Source organism: Phyllopteryx taeniolatus, chromosome 19 (genome assembly GCF_024500385.1).
Source record: "Phyllopteryx taeniolatus isolate TA_2022b chromosome 19, UOR_Ptae_1.2, whole genome shotgun sequence".
Taxonomy (NCBI): domain Eukaryota; kingdom Metazoa; phylum Chordata; class Actinopteri; order Syngnathiformes; family Syngnathidae; genus Phyllopteryx; species Phyllopteryx taeniolatus.
In genome coordinates, this window is record NC_084520.1 from 1,914,731 (window position 1) to 1,929,192 (window position 14,462).

At 41.9% G+C, this 14,462-nt stretch overlaps 1 protein-coding gene across 2 annotated transcripts in view; it reads left to right on the top strand.

The window, feature by feature from the left end:
- ryr2a (ryanodine receptor 2a (cardiac)) overlaps positions 1–6,230 on the top strand; it is a 325,067-nt gene extending 318,837 nt beyond the window's left edge. For both annotated transcript variants that reach the window (XM_061755631.1, XM_061755632.1), the window contains 2 exons: positions 1,265–1,316; positions 5,296–6,230. In XM_061755631.1, coding sequence (XP_061611615.1) covers positions 1,265–1,316; positions 5,296–5,391 — 148 coding nt within the window. In that variant the 3' untranslated portion in view covers positions 5,392–6,230. The remainder of the gene's footprint in view (positions 1–1,264; positions 1,317–5,295) is intronic.
- Positions 6,231–14,462: the final 8,232 nt, after the last annotated feature.

Below are 14,462 nucleotides of genomic sequence, written 5' to 3' on the forward strand. Positions count from 1 at the left end.
TAACCCCAACCCTAATAAGTAAAGAAATATTAAGTACACATGCACGTCATCATGTTTTAACTTACTCCATATGAACAAATAAGTTATTATTATGCACATTTTTTTATCTTAATTACCATTTTCAAAAGAAATGAACATTAAGTTTACAGGCACTTTACCTTTTCAGTGTTTATACACAGGTGTCATGTTTTTTTAACTTTTGGACTCCATGTGCAGAAATAAGTTATGTGCAGATTTTTTATGTTCAGATATTTTATTGCTAAGAAAATGTGACGTGATATATTACATGTTTACATGGCATCAAAATTTAATATTTTAAAATTGTTGAAATTTACTCTTAATTGTTTTTTGTATTCCCGCTTCTTAATGAATTGATATCGGAGCATTTAAATCAATATTGAATCGAATTGCAACCTAAAAAAAAACGATATCAAATGGAATCATGAGGGTCCTAACAATGCCCAGCCCGAGCCACCACCGTACAAAAAGCCTTTAAAGCAAACGCATGTGTTACGTCATCCATCCAAACTCTTTTTCAAAGGTCTTACAGCCATTAGTGATTAAATAAATAAAACAATGAGCTGACTAAACTGTTCTATAAATCTGCAGCACTTACCTCATGCAGACTACTTTCCTTCTCCAACAAAGCATTCCACCGATCAATTTTTAACAAAACAAGCCTACGGAAATCTATCTAACCTTGAAATATTCGCGATGATAACGCCCCAGAACACGTACTAGTTGAATAAATAAATGTGCTCCCCTCTGTCCCTGACGTCAGCAGGCTCACGCATGATTTCGACCTATTTACGGACAGCCAAAATCTGGCTGAAAATCTATTTTGTCATCAGAAAAGAAGCCTAAAATTATGACTGAATCTATTTTGGAAGATTTTCATTTTGAAGCCAGAACTATGAAATAAATGCCAATGTTCACAGCAGTAGAGAGGTCCTTGAACCATCTTTATTTTCTAATTATAACAAAATATGTCATGTACTGTATACGCAAGTAGTAGCTTATTAATGTAATACAATTTACTGCTTTATAGAGACATTACATTCACATTGAACACAATTGAGCTTAGCATTGGGTGGACCTCGACAACCGTTCCAGTTTTTCCATGTGGCCCCTTCAGAAATTGAATCGCCCACCTGAGTTAGCCCATTTGCCTCATAGTTCTAAGGTACTCCCATATTCCAAAAACATGGATGGATGGATGATGGATTTCTGTAATGGCATGTGTGATGTCTTTTTTTTGTTGCAGATTCTTTGTGATGTATCTTATCAACAAAGATGAAACAGAGCACACAGGCCAGGTAAACCGTCTTACCATTCATATCAATCTTATTAGTAGTAGTAAAGTATAAATAACTTTACCCGTGACGCGTGTTCATATTTTAAAGATGTATGGAAACACGGTGGAAGACTGGTTAGCACGTCTGCCCCACAGTTCACAGGTCATGGATTTGAATCCAGGCTCCAGCCTGCCTCTGTGGAGTTTGCATATTCTCCCCGTGCTTGCGTGGGTTTTCTCCGGGTACTCCGGTTTCCTCCCACATTCTAAAAACTTACATGATAGGTTAATTTATGACTTTACAATGTCCTTAGGTGTGAATTTGAGTGTGAATGATTGTCTATATTTGTCTGTGTGCCATGCGATTGGCTTTTGTCCAGTCCAGGGTCGCTTTGGTCCAGTCCAGGGTCGCCCGAAATTAGCTGGTATAGGCTTCAGCATACCCGCAAACCTAATGAGGAGAAGCAGTATAGAAAATGGATGGAATTGTGTAATTTCTTTATGGTTTTTACATGAGATTTGTTTTGTGTACCAAAAGAACAGATGGTAAATGGTAAACAGATTGCAGTTATATAGCGCTTTATCTACAAAGGAGGGTTAAGTAAACTACTACAGTGGGGTAAAATGTGAACCCAAACACAAACATTTTTTATGTTTTCATATTTTATTGACAATAACATAAACATTCCCAGGACAGAGATAAAAAAGTAAGTGAACCCTTGGATTTAATAACTGGTTGACCCTCCTTTGGACCCTCAACCAAACGTTTCCTCTAGGCGCACAATGATCAGGATGAATTTTGGACCATTCCTCTTTACAAAACTGTTGCAGTTCAGCAAAATTCCTGAGATGTCTGGTGTGAGTAGTTCTCTTGAGGTCATGCCACAGTATCTCGTTTGGGTTGAGGTCAGGACTTTATACAGCGGCTGAAATAAGTATTTGACATTTCACCATTTTCTCATTAAATATATTTCCAAAGGTGCTATTGACATTAAAATTTCACCAGATGTTGGGAACAACCCAAGTAATCCATACATACAAAGAAGTGGAACAAATAAGATCAGAAATTAAGTTGTGCATAATAATGTGAAATTACACAGGGAAAAAGTATTGAACACACCAACTTATATTTATTTAATACTTTGTACAAAAGCTTTTGTTTGCAATGAGAGGTTCAAGACGATGGGGAAACTTGTCGCATGCATTGCTCTGGTGTGAGTTTGGCCCATTCCTCCACCCAATCAGTCTTCAAATATTGAAGGTTCCGTGGGGTTCTTTTATGGACCTTGAGTTTCAGTTCTTTCCATAGATTTTTCATTGGATTCAAGTCAGGTGATAAGCTGGGCCATTCTAGCAGCTTTATTTTTTTTCTTTGAAACCAATTGAGATTTTCCTTGGCAGAATGTTTTGGATTGGATTGGATTCTGCTGAAATTTCCACCCTCATTTCAATTTCATCATCCTCGTAGATGGCAGCAGATTTTTGTCCGGAATCTCTCGGTACATTTGCCCACTCATCCTTCCTTCAATAATGTAATGTTTACCAGTACCATTTGCTGAAAATCAACCCCACACCATCATTCCCACCTCCGAACCACACTGTTGGTATGGTATGGTGTTTTTAGGGTGATTAGCAGTGCCATTTCTCCTCCAAACGTAGTGTGCATTATGGCATCCAAACAGTTCAATTTTGCTCTCATCCTACCAGACTATATTTTCCCACTATTTAACTCGCTTGTCCAAATGTTGTTCAGCAAAATTTAAACGAGCTTTGACATGCTTTTTTTTTGTTCGGAGTGCATTACTCACTGTTTTCCTTGTGACAACAGTACCTGCTAATTCCAGGTCTTTTTGAAGCTCTCCACAGGTGGTCCTTGGCTCTTGGACAACTCTTCTGATTATTCTTTGCACCCCTCTGTCAGAAATATTGCGAGGAGCAGCTGATCGAGGCAAATTCATGGTGGTATGATTGGCTTTCCACTTACGTTTTATGGCCCCAACCGTGCTCACTGGAACATTCAGAAGCTTTGATATGCGCCTGTAACCAATGCCATCATTATGTTTTGCAACAATTACTCTTTTTTCTTATCCATCATGAGATGGATAAGAAAACTCACACCTTGGCAATGAGACCTTTTTATAGGCCATCAATTAGGACTGAACCAGCTGATATTCACTTGCACTGACAAGGGGCTGGATTGCTGTTTGATTATTGATAGAGTTTAGGTGTTCTCTTGGCTTGCCTTTTCCCACCTCCCTTTCGTCATGTGTTCAATACTTTTTCCCTGTTTCATTTCACATTATTACACACAACTTAATTTCTCATCTAATTTGTTCTACTTTATTTGTATGGATTACTTGGATTGTTCCCAACATTTGGTGAAAACTTCATATCAATAGCACCTTTGGAAATATATTTAGTGACCAAAATAGTGACGTGCTAAATACTTACTTCAGCCGCTGTATATAAACTTGTATAAAGGTGGAAAAGATTACAAAAGTATCTCTAAAGTATCTCTTGATGTTCATCAGTCCATGGTTAGACAAAAAGTCTATAAATGGAGAAAGTTCAGCACTGTTGCGTCTCTTCCAAGGAGGGGCTGTAGGAAAAATGGCACAGCACACCAACATAAAAACATTATCCCAACTGTGAAGCATGGTAGAGGGAGCCTCATGGTATGGCTGTGCTTTGGCACCTCAGGGCCTGAGCAGCTTGCTATCATCAATGGAAAAATGAATTAACACATTTATTATGATATTTCGCAGAAGCACTTGAGGCCATCTGTAGAATAGTTGAAGCTGAAAAGAGGATGGGTGTTGCAACACGACAATGATTCAAAAACAGAGGCAAATCGACAACAGAATAGCTTCAGAAGAAGACAATACGTGTTCTGGAGTAGCGCAGACAAAGTCCCGACCACAAACCGAGTGAGATGCTGTGGCAATGACCTCAAGAGAATGATTCACACCAGACATCTCGGGAATCTCGCTGAACTGCAACAGTTTTGTCAAGATGAATAGTCCAAAATTCATAATGATCGTTGTGCATGCCTCATCTGCAACTACAGGAAACATTATTGCTGCCAAAGGAGGGTCAACCAGTTATTAAATCAAAGGGTCCACTCACTTTTTCCTCTCTGTCCTGTGAATGTTAATGTTATGCTCTAGAAAAACATGAAAACATATAATTTTTTGGAGGTATTAGTTTGAGCAAACTCTGTTTATCCTTGTGATTTAGATGAAGAGCCGACTACTTAATGACCAATTTAGGCAGAAATTTGATGACTAATTTATGCAGAAATGAAAAAACATTCAAAGGGTTCATATACTTTTTCCTCACACTGCACGTAACTCAAATAAAGTACATTCAACATTGTAATAAATAAATAAATAAAGCAAAGATGATTTGCTTGACAATCCCTTTCCAAAAAAAAAATCATTTGTGTAGAAAATTGCCTGACAGTGCAAAATATAGTCGAACCAAATTGCATAACTCTTGAGCTCTCAAGGTTTTGGGATACCGCCAGCTCTTTGTGACTGGTCTGCTTATATTATAGGTTTACAATGTGGTTGACTGTGACTATGCAATTCTAATTGGAGTCGTTTTAGAAAACAACTGGTGTATTGTCATGAAAGCCCACATCTTGATGGCGAAGTACTAAAATCGTAGTCATTGTCCAAATAATTGTGAACATCACCTGAAAAACCGTTCTGTGTGTCACTCACACACTTTTTATGAAGAATGTGGCATTCAGCAATGTGTGTCCTTAAGAATACATTCTACACATGTTTACATACATTAAAATGTCTCCTGATTTGTTTATTGCACTTACTGTGAGGTTTTACAGTTGTATAATATACATATAGGATTTAAAATACTGTACCATTATACTGTAGCTATATCATTATAAAAAAAAACCTTACGAACACCTGTCGCATAACAAATTTAAGCCAATGCATTTTTTGTCAATCAGCCACTTCCTTTTCCTGTCTCTCTTAAAGGAATCTTATGTATGGAAGATGTACCAGGAGCGTTGCTGGGAGTTCTTCCCAGCTGGCGATTGTTTCCGGAAACAGTATGAAGATCAACTCAACTGATCTGTCTATGGTGATCTGTCCCCGCTGGTGGTTCCTAAGCCCTGTACGCTGCATACTTCCTTGAGTAGCATGTGTTAGCGAACCACCCAACACCACTCCCCATCCCTCTCCCCTCACAAGACGCCAAGGAGCCACATCTCTAAAACCAGACTGACTTTTCATCCAACATCTTCCTCATTGAGCAGGTCAACTTGCTTACTCTGCCCCAGACTGCAGCACACTCATTTTGGAATATTTTGTGTACATGGAAATGATCTGATTATATACTGTAAAATCAGACTGCTGGCATGTGACAGCTGTCTTCGGCTCAGATGAGTCCTTCTTTTCTTCTATTTGACATAACAGTAACAAGCATTAAAAAAAAAAAAAAGGGAGCGGAATGTGGACAGAGGAGTGTGACTTCTTGTGTCTACAACACACACTTGATGGTGGTACAGGTAGTGGACACTGCAACAACACTGAAACTTCCTGCAATATATCTTTAACGATCTGCTTTTGTTGCCACTGTCAAAAATGTGACCCTCATTGAATTTTGCTTGCCATGCAGTGGGAAGACAATGTGCCTGAAGCTGAATCATTTTCCAATGTTGAACAATTGAGAATATTGTAATGGTTTGAATTCAACTGGAGCTTCCAGATGTTATCACTGTGTTTACAATCTGCACTTGCCAATATTGTGCGTGTGTGATGAACACTGTAAAATTACCTACGACATGAACAAGTTCCATTTTATTCAAGTTAAGTTGAATAATGAAAAATAGATTCAACGGCTCTTGAATTTGCTTCTTTTTAAGGCTGCATCAATAAATACATAAATACATCAAGATGTAAAATTTTAATCATGGATTAACATCCTGAAATTTTGAATTATTTGATTATTAGGATGGCGCTACGGTGAACAACCGGTTAGCACATCTGCCTCACAGTTCTGAGGACCTAGGTTCAAATCCGGCCTCCCCTGTGTGGATTTTGCATGTTCTCCCCGTGCCTGCGTGGGTTTTCTCCGGGTACTCACATCCCCAAAACATGCATGGTAGATTAACTGAAGACTCTAAATTGCCCGTAGTTGTGAATGTGAGTGCGAATGGTTGTTTGTTTATACAGTATGTGCCCTGTGATTGGCTGGGGACCAGTTCAGGGTGTACACCGCCTCTCGCCCAGAGTCAGCTGGGATAGGCTGCAGCACGCCGGCGACCCGAGTGAGGATAAGCGATACGGAAGATGAATGAATGATTATTAGGATCTGGCTCCTCTAGAGTTGCTGGGCTGGAAAACCTTTGACTGACAATGGATCACAGCAATATTTGCAACAGATTTTCATCATGTGTATTTGAACACTACTTTAATAAATGCCATCATCTAGAGCAAATGTTTGTTTCACCACCAAGCTCCAGTAATGTAAAATAGACTGCATGTATTTGTCTTCTGTTGTGTGGCGTGTCAAAAATAGAAAGTGCAGCCATGCAAAGCAATATTGACAGTGGGCAGGAAAACAGGTTTCAGTCAAATAAAATCGTAATTAATTTAGGAGAAAAGAATAAGCCGGAAGCGATGCTTGCGTTACTTCCGGTTTACCGTAATTGTAAGTTGAATTGTGCAAATCAAACTAATATGGCACTTTTTATAGGTATAAAAGTTTGGAAAAATGATGAGAAACCTTTTTTTTTTATCAGTCTCGTAATCTGAAGGTTGCTACAATTTATGAAATTTGGAGTTCTAGATGACAGAGGTTTACTTAAACTCAGAACACACAAAATACAACCAAGAGTGGAATTTTATAGTACTTAAATAATATTTAATGACTTCTACAAGGGATCTAGAGGGAAACACACAAAAGGGGTCTAACTAAAGAAAGAAAATAACACTAATAATGGTAAAAAAGAAGGAAAATCAGTGTACGAAAAGGGAAATAGAACATCGTGTGTTGGACTAAAGTTCGAAACGTGAGCGTTGACTGCATCCAGTGCGGACGGGAGGGAGAGAGAGAGGACAAAGTTGAGATTTTGTCTGAAGCTAGTAATTTCCCCGAAATTATTAGGTACTAATATTGTAGTCTGGCAAAGTTGTACTCACGACCGCAGGCTCAACATACTCATACAGCTCATAGAGTTGTAATAATTCTGCAGAGTTCGTGAAATATCAAAACAGACATTTTTCCTTGGTGAAATATCAAAAGAGAGTCCGCCCGGTCGATTTTGCAGTTCCTCTCGACACCTGCGGGTGGCGCCTTGCGCGCACGTTTGGATATTAAGCAAATAGTTGGTTGCTGGATTTGCATCCCATCCTCGATCGGTCCCTATTGGCTTGTTGTAAGTTCAAACGAAGAAAGGACTATTTGATGACTGTAAACCAAGATTTTGTGGGGACCTGCTAATTACTTTAGGGTCCAAAGCGTCTCCTTGGGGGCAGTCTCAAAGCAGGGCCGCTTGGAAGCCTGCAGTTTGTCAAACCGTGGGGAGTCACTGTGTCACCTCCGTTTGCGGGGAGCATGTCCGCTACAGCTGTATATATTGTACATGGGCATATTGTACATTTCTGAGCAGAAGTTGACGTACTCTATGCAAGCTCAAATATAACAGTTACATTTCAGATCTCCGGGAGCCGTCGTAGCGCCAGCACCGAGTGCCAACAGCTTCATAATTGAATTGCATCCTATATATATATGTATATATACAAATATTTACTGCATACATATATAAACATATACAGCAGCTGAAATCAGTATTGAACACGTCACCATTTTTCTCACTACATATGTTTATAAAGGTGCTATTGACATGGAAATTTCACCAGATGTTGGGAGCAACCCAAGTAATCCATACGTACAAAGAAAGTAGAACAAATTAGCTCAGAAATGAAGTTGTGAAATGACACAGGGAAAAAGTATTATTTATTTGTAATATTACTCTGTAATATTGCAGCCATTTGCTAAAATCATTTAAGTTAATTTTTTTCGTCATTAATGTACACACAGTACCCAATATTGACAGAAAAAAACGGAATTGTTGAAATTTTTGCAGCTTTATTAAAAAAGAAAAACTGTCCATTTCTTCTGATCATCCTTGAGATGGTACTACACCTTCATTGGAATCCAGCTGTGTTTGATGATACTGTTTGGACTTGATTAGAAAAGCCACACACCTGTCTATATAAGACCTTACAGCTCACAGTGCATTTCAGAGCAAATGAGAATCATGAGGTCAAAGGAACTGCCTGAAAAGCTCAGAGACAGAATTGTGGCAAGGCACAGATCTGGCCAAGGTTACAAAAAAAAAGGTTTTGCTGCACTTGAGGTTCCTAACAGCACAGTGGCCTCCATAGTCCTTAAATGGAAGACATTTGGGACGACCAGAACCCTTCCTAGAGCTGGCCGTCTGGCCAATAGGGGAAAAGAGTCTGAAGAATTACCCAAACATCACTGTGGCTGAGCTCTAGAGATGCAGTCAGGAGATGGAAGAAAGTTCTAGAAAGTCAACTATCACTGCGGCCCTCCACCAGTTGGGGCTTTATGGGAAGGTGGCCCAACGGAAGCCTCTCTTCAGTGCAAGACACATGGAAGCCCGCATGGAGTTTGCTAAAAAAACACCTGAAGGAGGATGGTGAGAAATAAGATTATCTGGTGTGATGAGACCAAGACTTTTTGGCTTTAATTCTAAGCGGTATGTGTGGAGAAAACCAGGCACTGCTCATCACCTGTCCAATACAGTCCCAACAGTGTAGCATGGTGGTGGTAGCATCATGCAGTGGGGGTGTTTTTCAGCTGCAGGGACAGGACGACTTGAAGGACAGATGAATGCAGCCAAGTACAGGGATATCCTGAATGAAAACCTTCTCCAGAGTGCTTAGGATCTCAGACTGGGCCGAATGTTCACCTTCGAACAAGACAATGACCCTAAGCACACAGCTAAAATAACAAAGGAGTGGCTTCAGAACAACTCTGTGACTGTTCTTGAATGGGCCAGCCAGAGCCCTGACTTAAACCCAATTGAGCATCTCTGGAGAGACCTGAAAATAGCTGTTAACCATCCAACCTGACAGAACTGGAGAGGATCTGCAAGGAGGAATGGCAGAGGATCCCAAAATTCCAGGTGTGAAAAACCTGTTGCATCATTCGCAAAAAGACTCATGGCTATATTAGCTCAAAAGGGGGCTTCTACTAAATACTGAGCAAAGGGTCTAAATACTTATGGCTGTGTGATATTTTTTTCTGTCAACATGGGATGTTGTGTGTACATTAATGTGGAAAAAAATGAAATTAAATGATTTTAGCAAATGGCTGCAATATAACAAAGAATGAAACATTTACGAGGGTCTGAATACTTTCCGTACCCACTGTGTGTGTGTGTGTGTGTGTGTGTGTGTATGTGTATGTATGTATATATATATATATATATATATATATATATATATGTATATATATATATATATATAGCATCTTTATCAGCCATCGTCTATCCACTGCATGATGAAGGCCTCTTCATAAAGAGTTGAATGAGTTTAATTATTTTAGTGTTTGTCGTCCATGTTTCACTGCCATACGTAAGCACAGGAAGGACACATCCGTCGAATACGTTCCTCTTCAGGCAATATACATAGTAAGGCATTTTCAGAATTCCATGTTGAGTTTTCCAAAGGCATGCAATGAAAGCTTGATTCGGCATTCCACTTCGGTTAATGTGCCTTCATCCATGCTGACCTCTGTCCAAGGTATATGTAACAATCAATGGCTTCCGACACGTCGTCACCTATTTTCATCGTTTGTTTCGTCACAAATCTGTTGAACATGAACTTCGTTTTGGTCTTGTTCATCCTGAGGCCTGACTGACCTTTGACTTTCCCTATCCAATTCGAGAATAAGGCGTTGTAGATCCTCATTGTTGTTGGAGAAAAGAACAATGTCATTGGAAAACCGTAGGTGGCTAAAGGTAAGCACTATTAATTCTTACCCCATTGTTCTCCCAATCGAGCTTTCGAAAGATTTCTTCTAAGCAAGATGAAAATAGTTTAGGGGAAAATGTATCACCCTGTCTCACACCTTTTCTACGCTGATTTGAACTTTTTCATCATCGACTTGCAGTGGCGTTGTTGTGAATTGATCACAGGATATTGATATAACTAACTGGTCTAATCCAGTGGTACTAGTACCACTAGTGGTAGGCGGGGTCCTTCAAGTGGTATGCCAAATAACATGCATGTAAATCAGTCGCCTTTCGGCAAAATTTGCCGTTTTGAACTCAAAATAGGCCATTTCTGTGAATTGTACAGATCCGATGAGTTTTTCTGTCGCTGTCGTTATAGACTGTTTCGTACTGCTTCAGCGCTGGCAGCTAGATCCATTCCACACATGGTTGTAGTTGTGAATATTATTCCGCGGCGGATTAATATGCTGGTGGATCGGCCTGAGGTTCCGCCTGTGCGCTCGGGACCGGCTTTTGATAAAACGCAGGAGTTGACGAGACCAGAAAAAACACTTCTGCCGCTTCTGCTGTTAAGAAGTAACGGTACTTTTACTCCATTACAATGGTCTAAATGTCGGTCGCTACTTTTATTTATCAATTATTGCTTATTTATCAACTATTTTGCGAGCGAGACTACGACCTAGACTTTAGTGATGGGAACGGCAGTTCTTTTGAGTGTACTGAATCATTCAAATCAGTTTATTAAAAACATTCGTTCACCGAATCGTTCAGATCTTTTTCACAAAATCATTCAAGTGCTTCCTCATTCAGTTAATGATCCAGCCTTGAGGTTCACGGTCACTTAACACGTTCACCGAAGGACTCTGCGTTGTTGTTGTCATGTATTGTAAACTAGGAAAGGCAGGGAGATTATTTAAAAAAAAAAAAAAATAAATAAAAATAAAACCTTTGGCTAAATGATCACCTACCTATCTTCTCTCACTAAACTCTCGAACACCGGACTTCGGTTGTGAGTCGTGAACATGCATGCAGCAAGCTCAGCTACCGACCATCCTTCCAGGTCCCCTGACGTCCAGCTAGGCTCTCGCCGGCTGGCGTGACCTTTCTGCATTCCACCGCAGTGGACAGCGTCGCTGACACCAGCCCCCGCCAGCCGAGTTTTCTGCTCACTCACCTTACTGTTATTGTCATCTGATGAGTGGAAAGCGTCTGAGAGTGTCTTGAGAAGCGCTAAATTTAATGTATTATTATTATTATTATTAAATAAAAAGCTTTAATAATCACATTAGAGAAACAGGGAATGATATGTATGTGTACGGATATACATTTATTAGTAATTTACATTTATTTTAAATATGTGTGCTTGTTTTCATGTGCTTGACTGATTAAAAAATTGCCGTTAGCTTGAAGCTGCTTGTGAAAGCTATTCCTGCGAGGACGTCAGGACTTGCGGTTAAAATCACTTATGAGTACGTTCACTGCGTAGTACGTCGTTCCTTGCGCAAACGAATCACTCATCGTACTAGTACATCGTTCCTTAGCGGATCACAAATGAAGAAGTTCAGCGTTCTTCAGTTCCTCAGTACACCAGTTCACCAGTTCACTGAACGAATCACTCAATTCAGTTAAGTCCCTCCCCCGCCTGCACGGCGCTGCCTGATGCTGGCTGCTCATTGGACATTCCCCGAAGTGAGTGATAACGCTGGCAAATCGCAAAACACATGGCAGTATGTTTAATGAAGTCGCGCCCCCGCCTGCACGCTGGCTGCTCATTGGTCATTCGCCAAAGATTCAGAAGTGAATGACAGAACGCTTCAACAGTTCCGTTTCCGTTCTCAGCCAACTCGCTCGCCTCACGGCGGCGGGTGGCGGCCAAGCTAAAAGAACGAATCATTTCATAAACTAATTCGGTTCAGTTCATTCACTAAAAAGATTCTTTCTTCTGAATCAGAATCAGAATCAGAATCATCTTTATTTGCCAAGTATGTCCAAAACACACAAGGAATTTGTCTCCGGTAGTTGGAGCCGCTCTAGTACAAGACAGTCAATTTACAGAACACTTTGGAGACATAAAGACATTGACAAAAAACAACAACAAACAACAATTGTGCAAAAAGATGCAGAGTCCTCAGTTCGAATGGCTAATATCGCAATAGTCCGGTGCAATGACCATTGTGCAAAGGGCACTGAGACTTCAAGGAGTGTATGCGGTTTAAAGTGACGAGTACTGCGATAATCTGGGACAATGGTTGTGCAAATGTTACAGATACTCCTCAATCAGTGTGCAAATGGAGCAGATGCTACTCTGGCATGAGTGGCCACTATATGCAAATAGTGCAGCACGGCGAGACAACTACAGTGAGTGCACGAGTAATACATAATACAGAAATGTGACAACGAACTCAAGTCAAAAAATTGCCAGCTTGTTGTAATGGAATTGTAAGTTAGCTGTTCAAGAAGTTGATTGCAAGAGGGAAGAAGCTGTTGGAATGTCTACTAGTTCTAGTTTGCATTGATCGGTAGCGCCTACCTGAGGGAAGGAGCTGGAAGAAACGTTCGCGAACGAAAAGAGGATTTTGTCTTAGTTCTGGCAGCGTGCAAGTCCTCAAGGGTAGGTAGGGGGGTACCGACAATCTTTTCAGCAGTTTTGATTGTCCGTTGCAGTCATAGTTTGTCATTTTTTGTAGCAGCAACAAACCAGACTGTGATGGAAGAACACAGGACTGATTCGATGACCGCTGTGTAGAACTGCCTCAACAGGTCCTGTGGCAGGCCGTGCTTCCTCAGAAGCCGCAGGAAGTACATCCTCCGCTGGGCCTTTCTGAGAACGGAGTTGATGTTGATCTCCCACTTCAGGTACTGAGAGACTGTAATTCCCAGGAACTTGAAGGACGGTTGACACAAGGCAGTTGGCGAGCATGAGGGGCAGCTTTGGCGAAGGATGCCAAGGCGACAGGCATGTAATCATTCAGACCCGAGATTCCAGGTTCCTTGGGGACTGGGATGATGGTGGAGCGTTAGAAACAGGATTGTACTTTGCACAATTCCACAGATTTATTGAAGATCTCCCCTCCTTGAGGCGTCACCTTATCGTGGTGGAGGGGTTTGTGTGTCCCAATGATCCTAGGAGCTAAGTTGTCTGGGGCTTTATGCCCCTGGCAGGGTCATCCATGGTAAACAGGTCCTAGGTGAGGGACCAGACAAAGCACGGCTCCAAAAACGCCTATGACGAGTACAATAAATGGATTCAGGTTTCCCTTGACCGGACGCAGTTCACCGGGGCCCCCCTCTGGAGCCAGGCCCGGAGGTGGGGCTCGAAGGCGAGCGCCTGGTGGCCGGGCCTGCACCCATGGGGCCCGGCCAGGGCACAGCCTGAAAGGGTAACGTGGGTCCCCCTTCCCATTGGCTCACTACCTGTGGGAGGGGCCATATGGGTCGGGTGCAGTGCGAGCTGTGCGGTGGCCGAAGTCGGGGACCTTGGCGATCCGATCCCCGGCTACAGAAGCTGGCTCTAGGGACGTGGAATGTCGCCTCTCTGGCAGGGAAGGAGCCCGAGCTGGTGTGTGAGGTCGATAAGTTCCGACTAGATATAGTCGGACTCGCCTCCACGCACAGCTTGGGCTCTGGTACCAGTCCTCTCAAGAGGGGTTGGACTCTCTTGCACTCTGGAGTTGCCCACGGTGAGAGGCGCAGAGTCGGTGTGGGTATACTTATTGCTCCCCGGCTCGACGCCTGTACGTTGGGGTTCACCCCGGTGGGTAGCCTCCCTCCGCCTTCGGGTGGGGGGACAGGTCCTGACTGTTGTTTGTGCCTATGCACCAAACAGCAGTTGAGAGTACCCACCCTTTTTGGAGTCCTTGGAGGGCGCTCCCGCTGGGGACTCCATCGTTCTGCTGGGGGACTTCAATGCTCACGTGGGCAATGACAGTGAGACCTGGAAGGGCGTGATTGGGAGGAACGGCCCCACCCGCTCATCACGGATTGTCCATAACGAACACCATGTTCAAGAATAAGGATGTCCACACATACACTTGGCACCACGACACCCTAGGTCGCTGTTCGATGATCGACTTTGTGATCGTGTCATCGGACTTGCGGCCGCATGTCTTGGACACTCGGGTAAAGAGAGGGGCGGAGCTGTCAACTGATCAC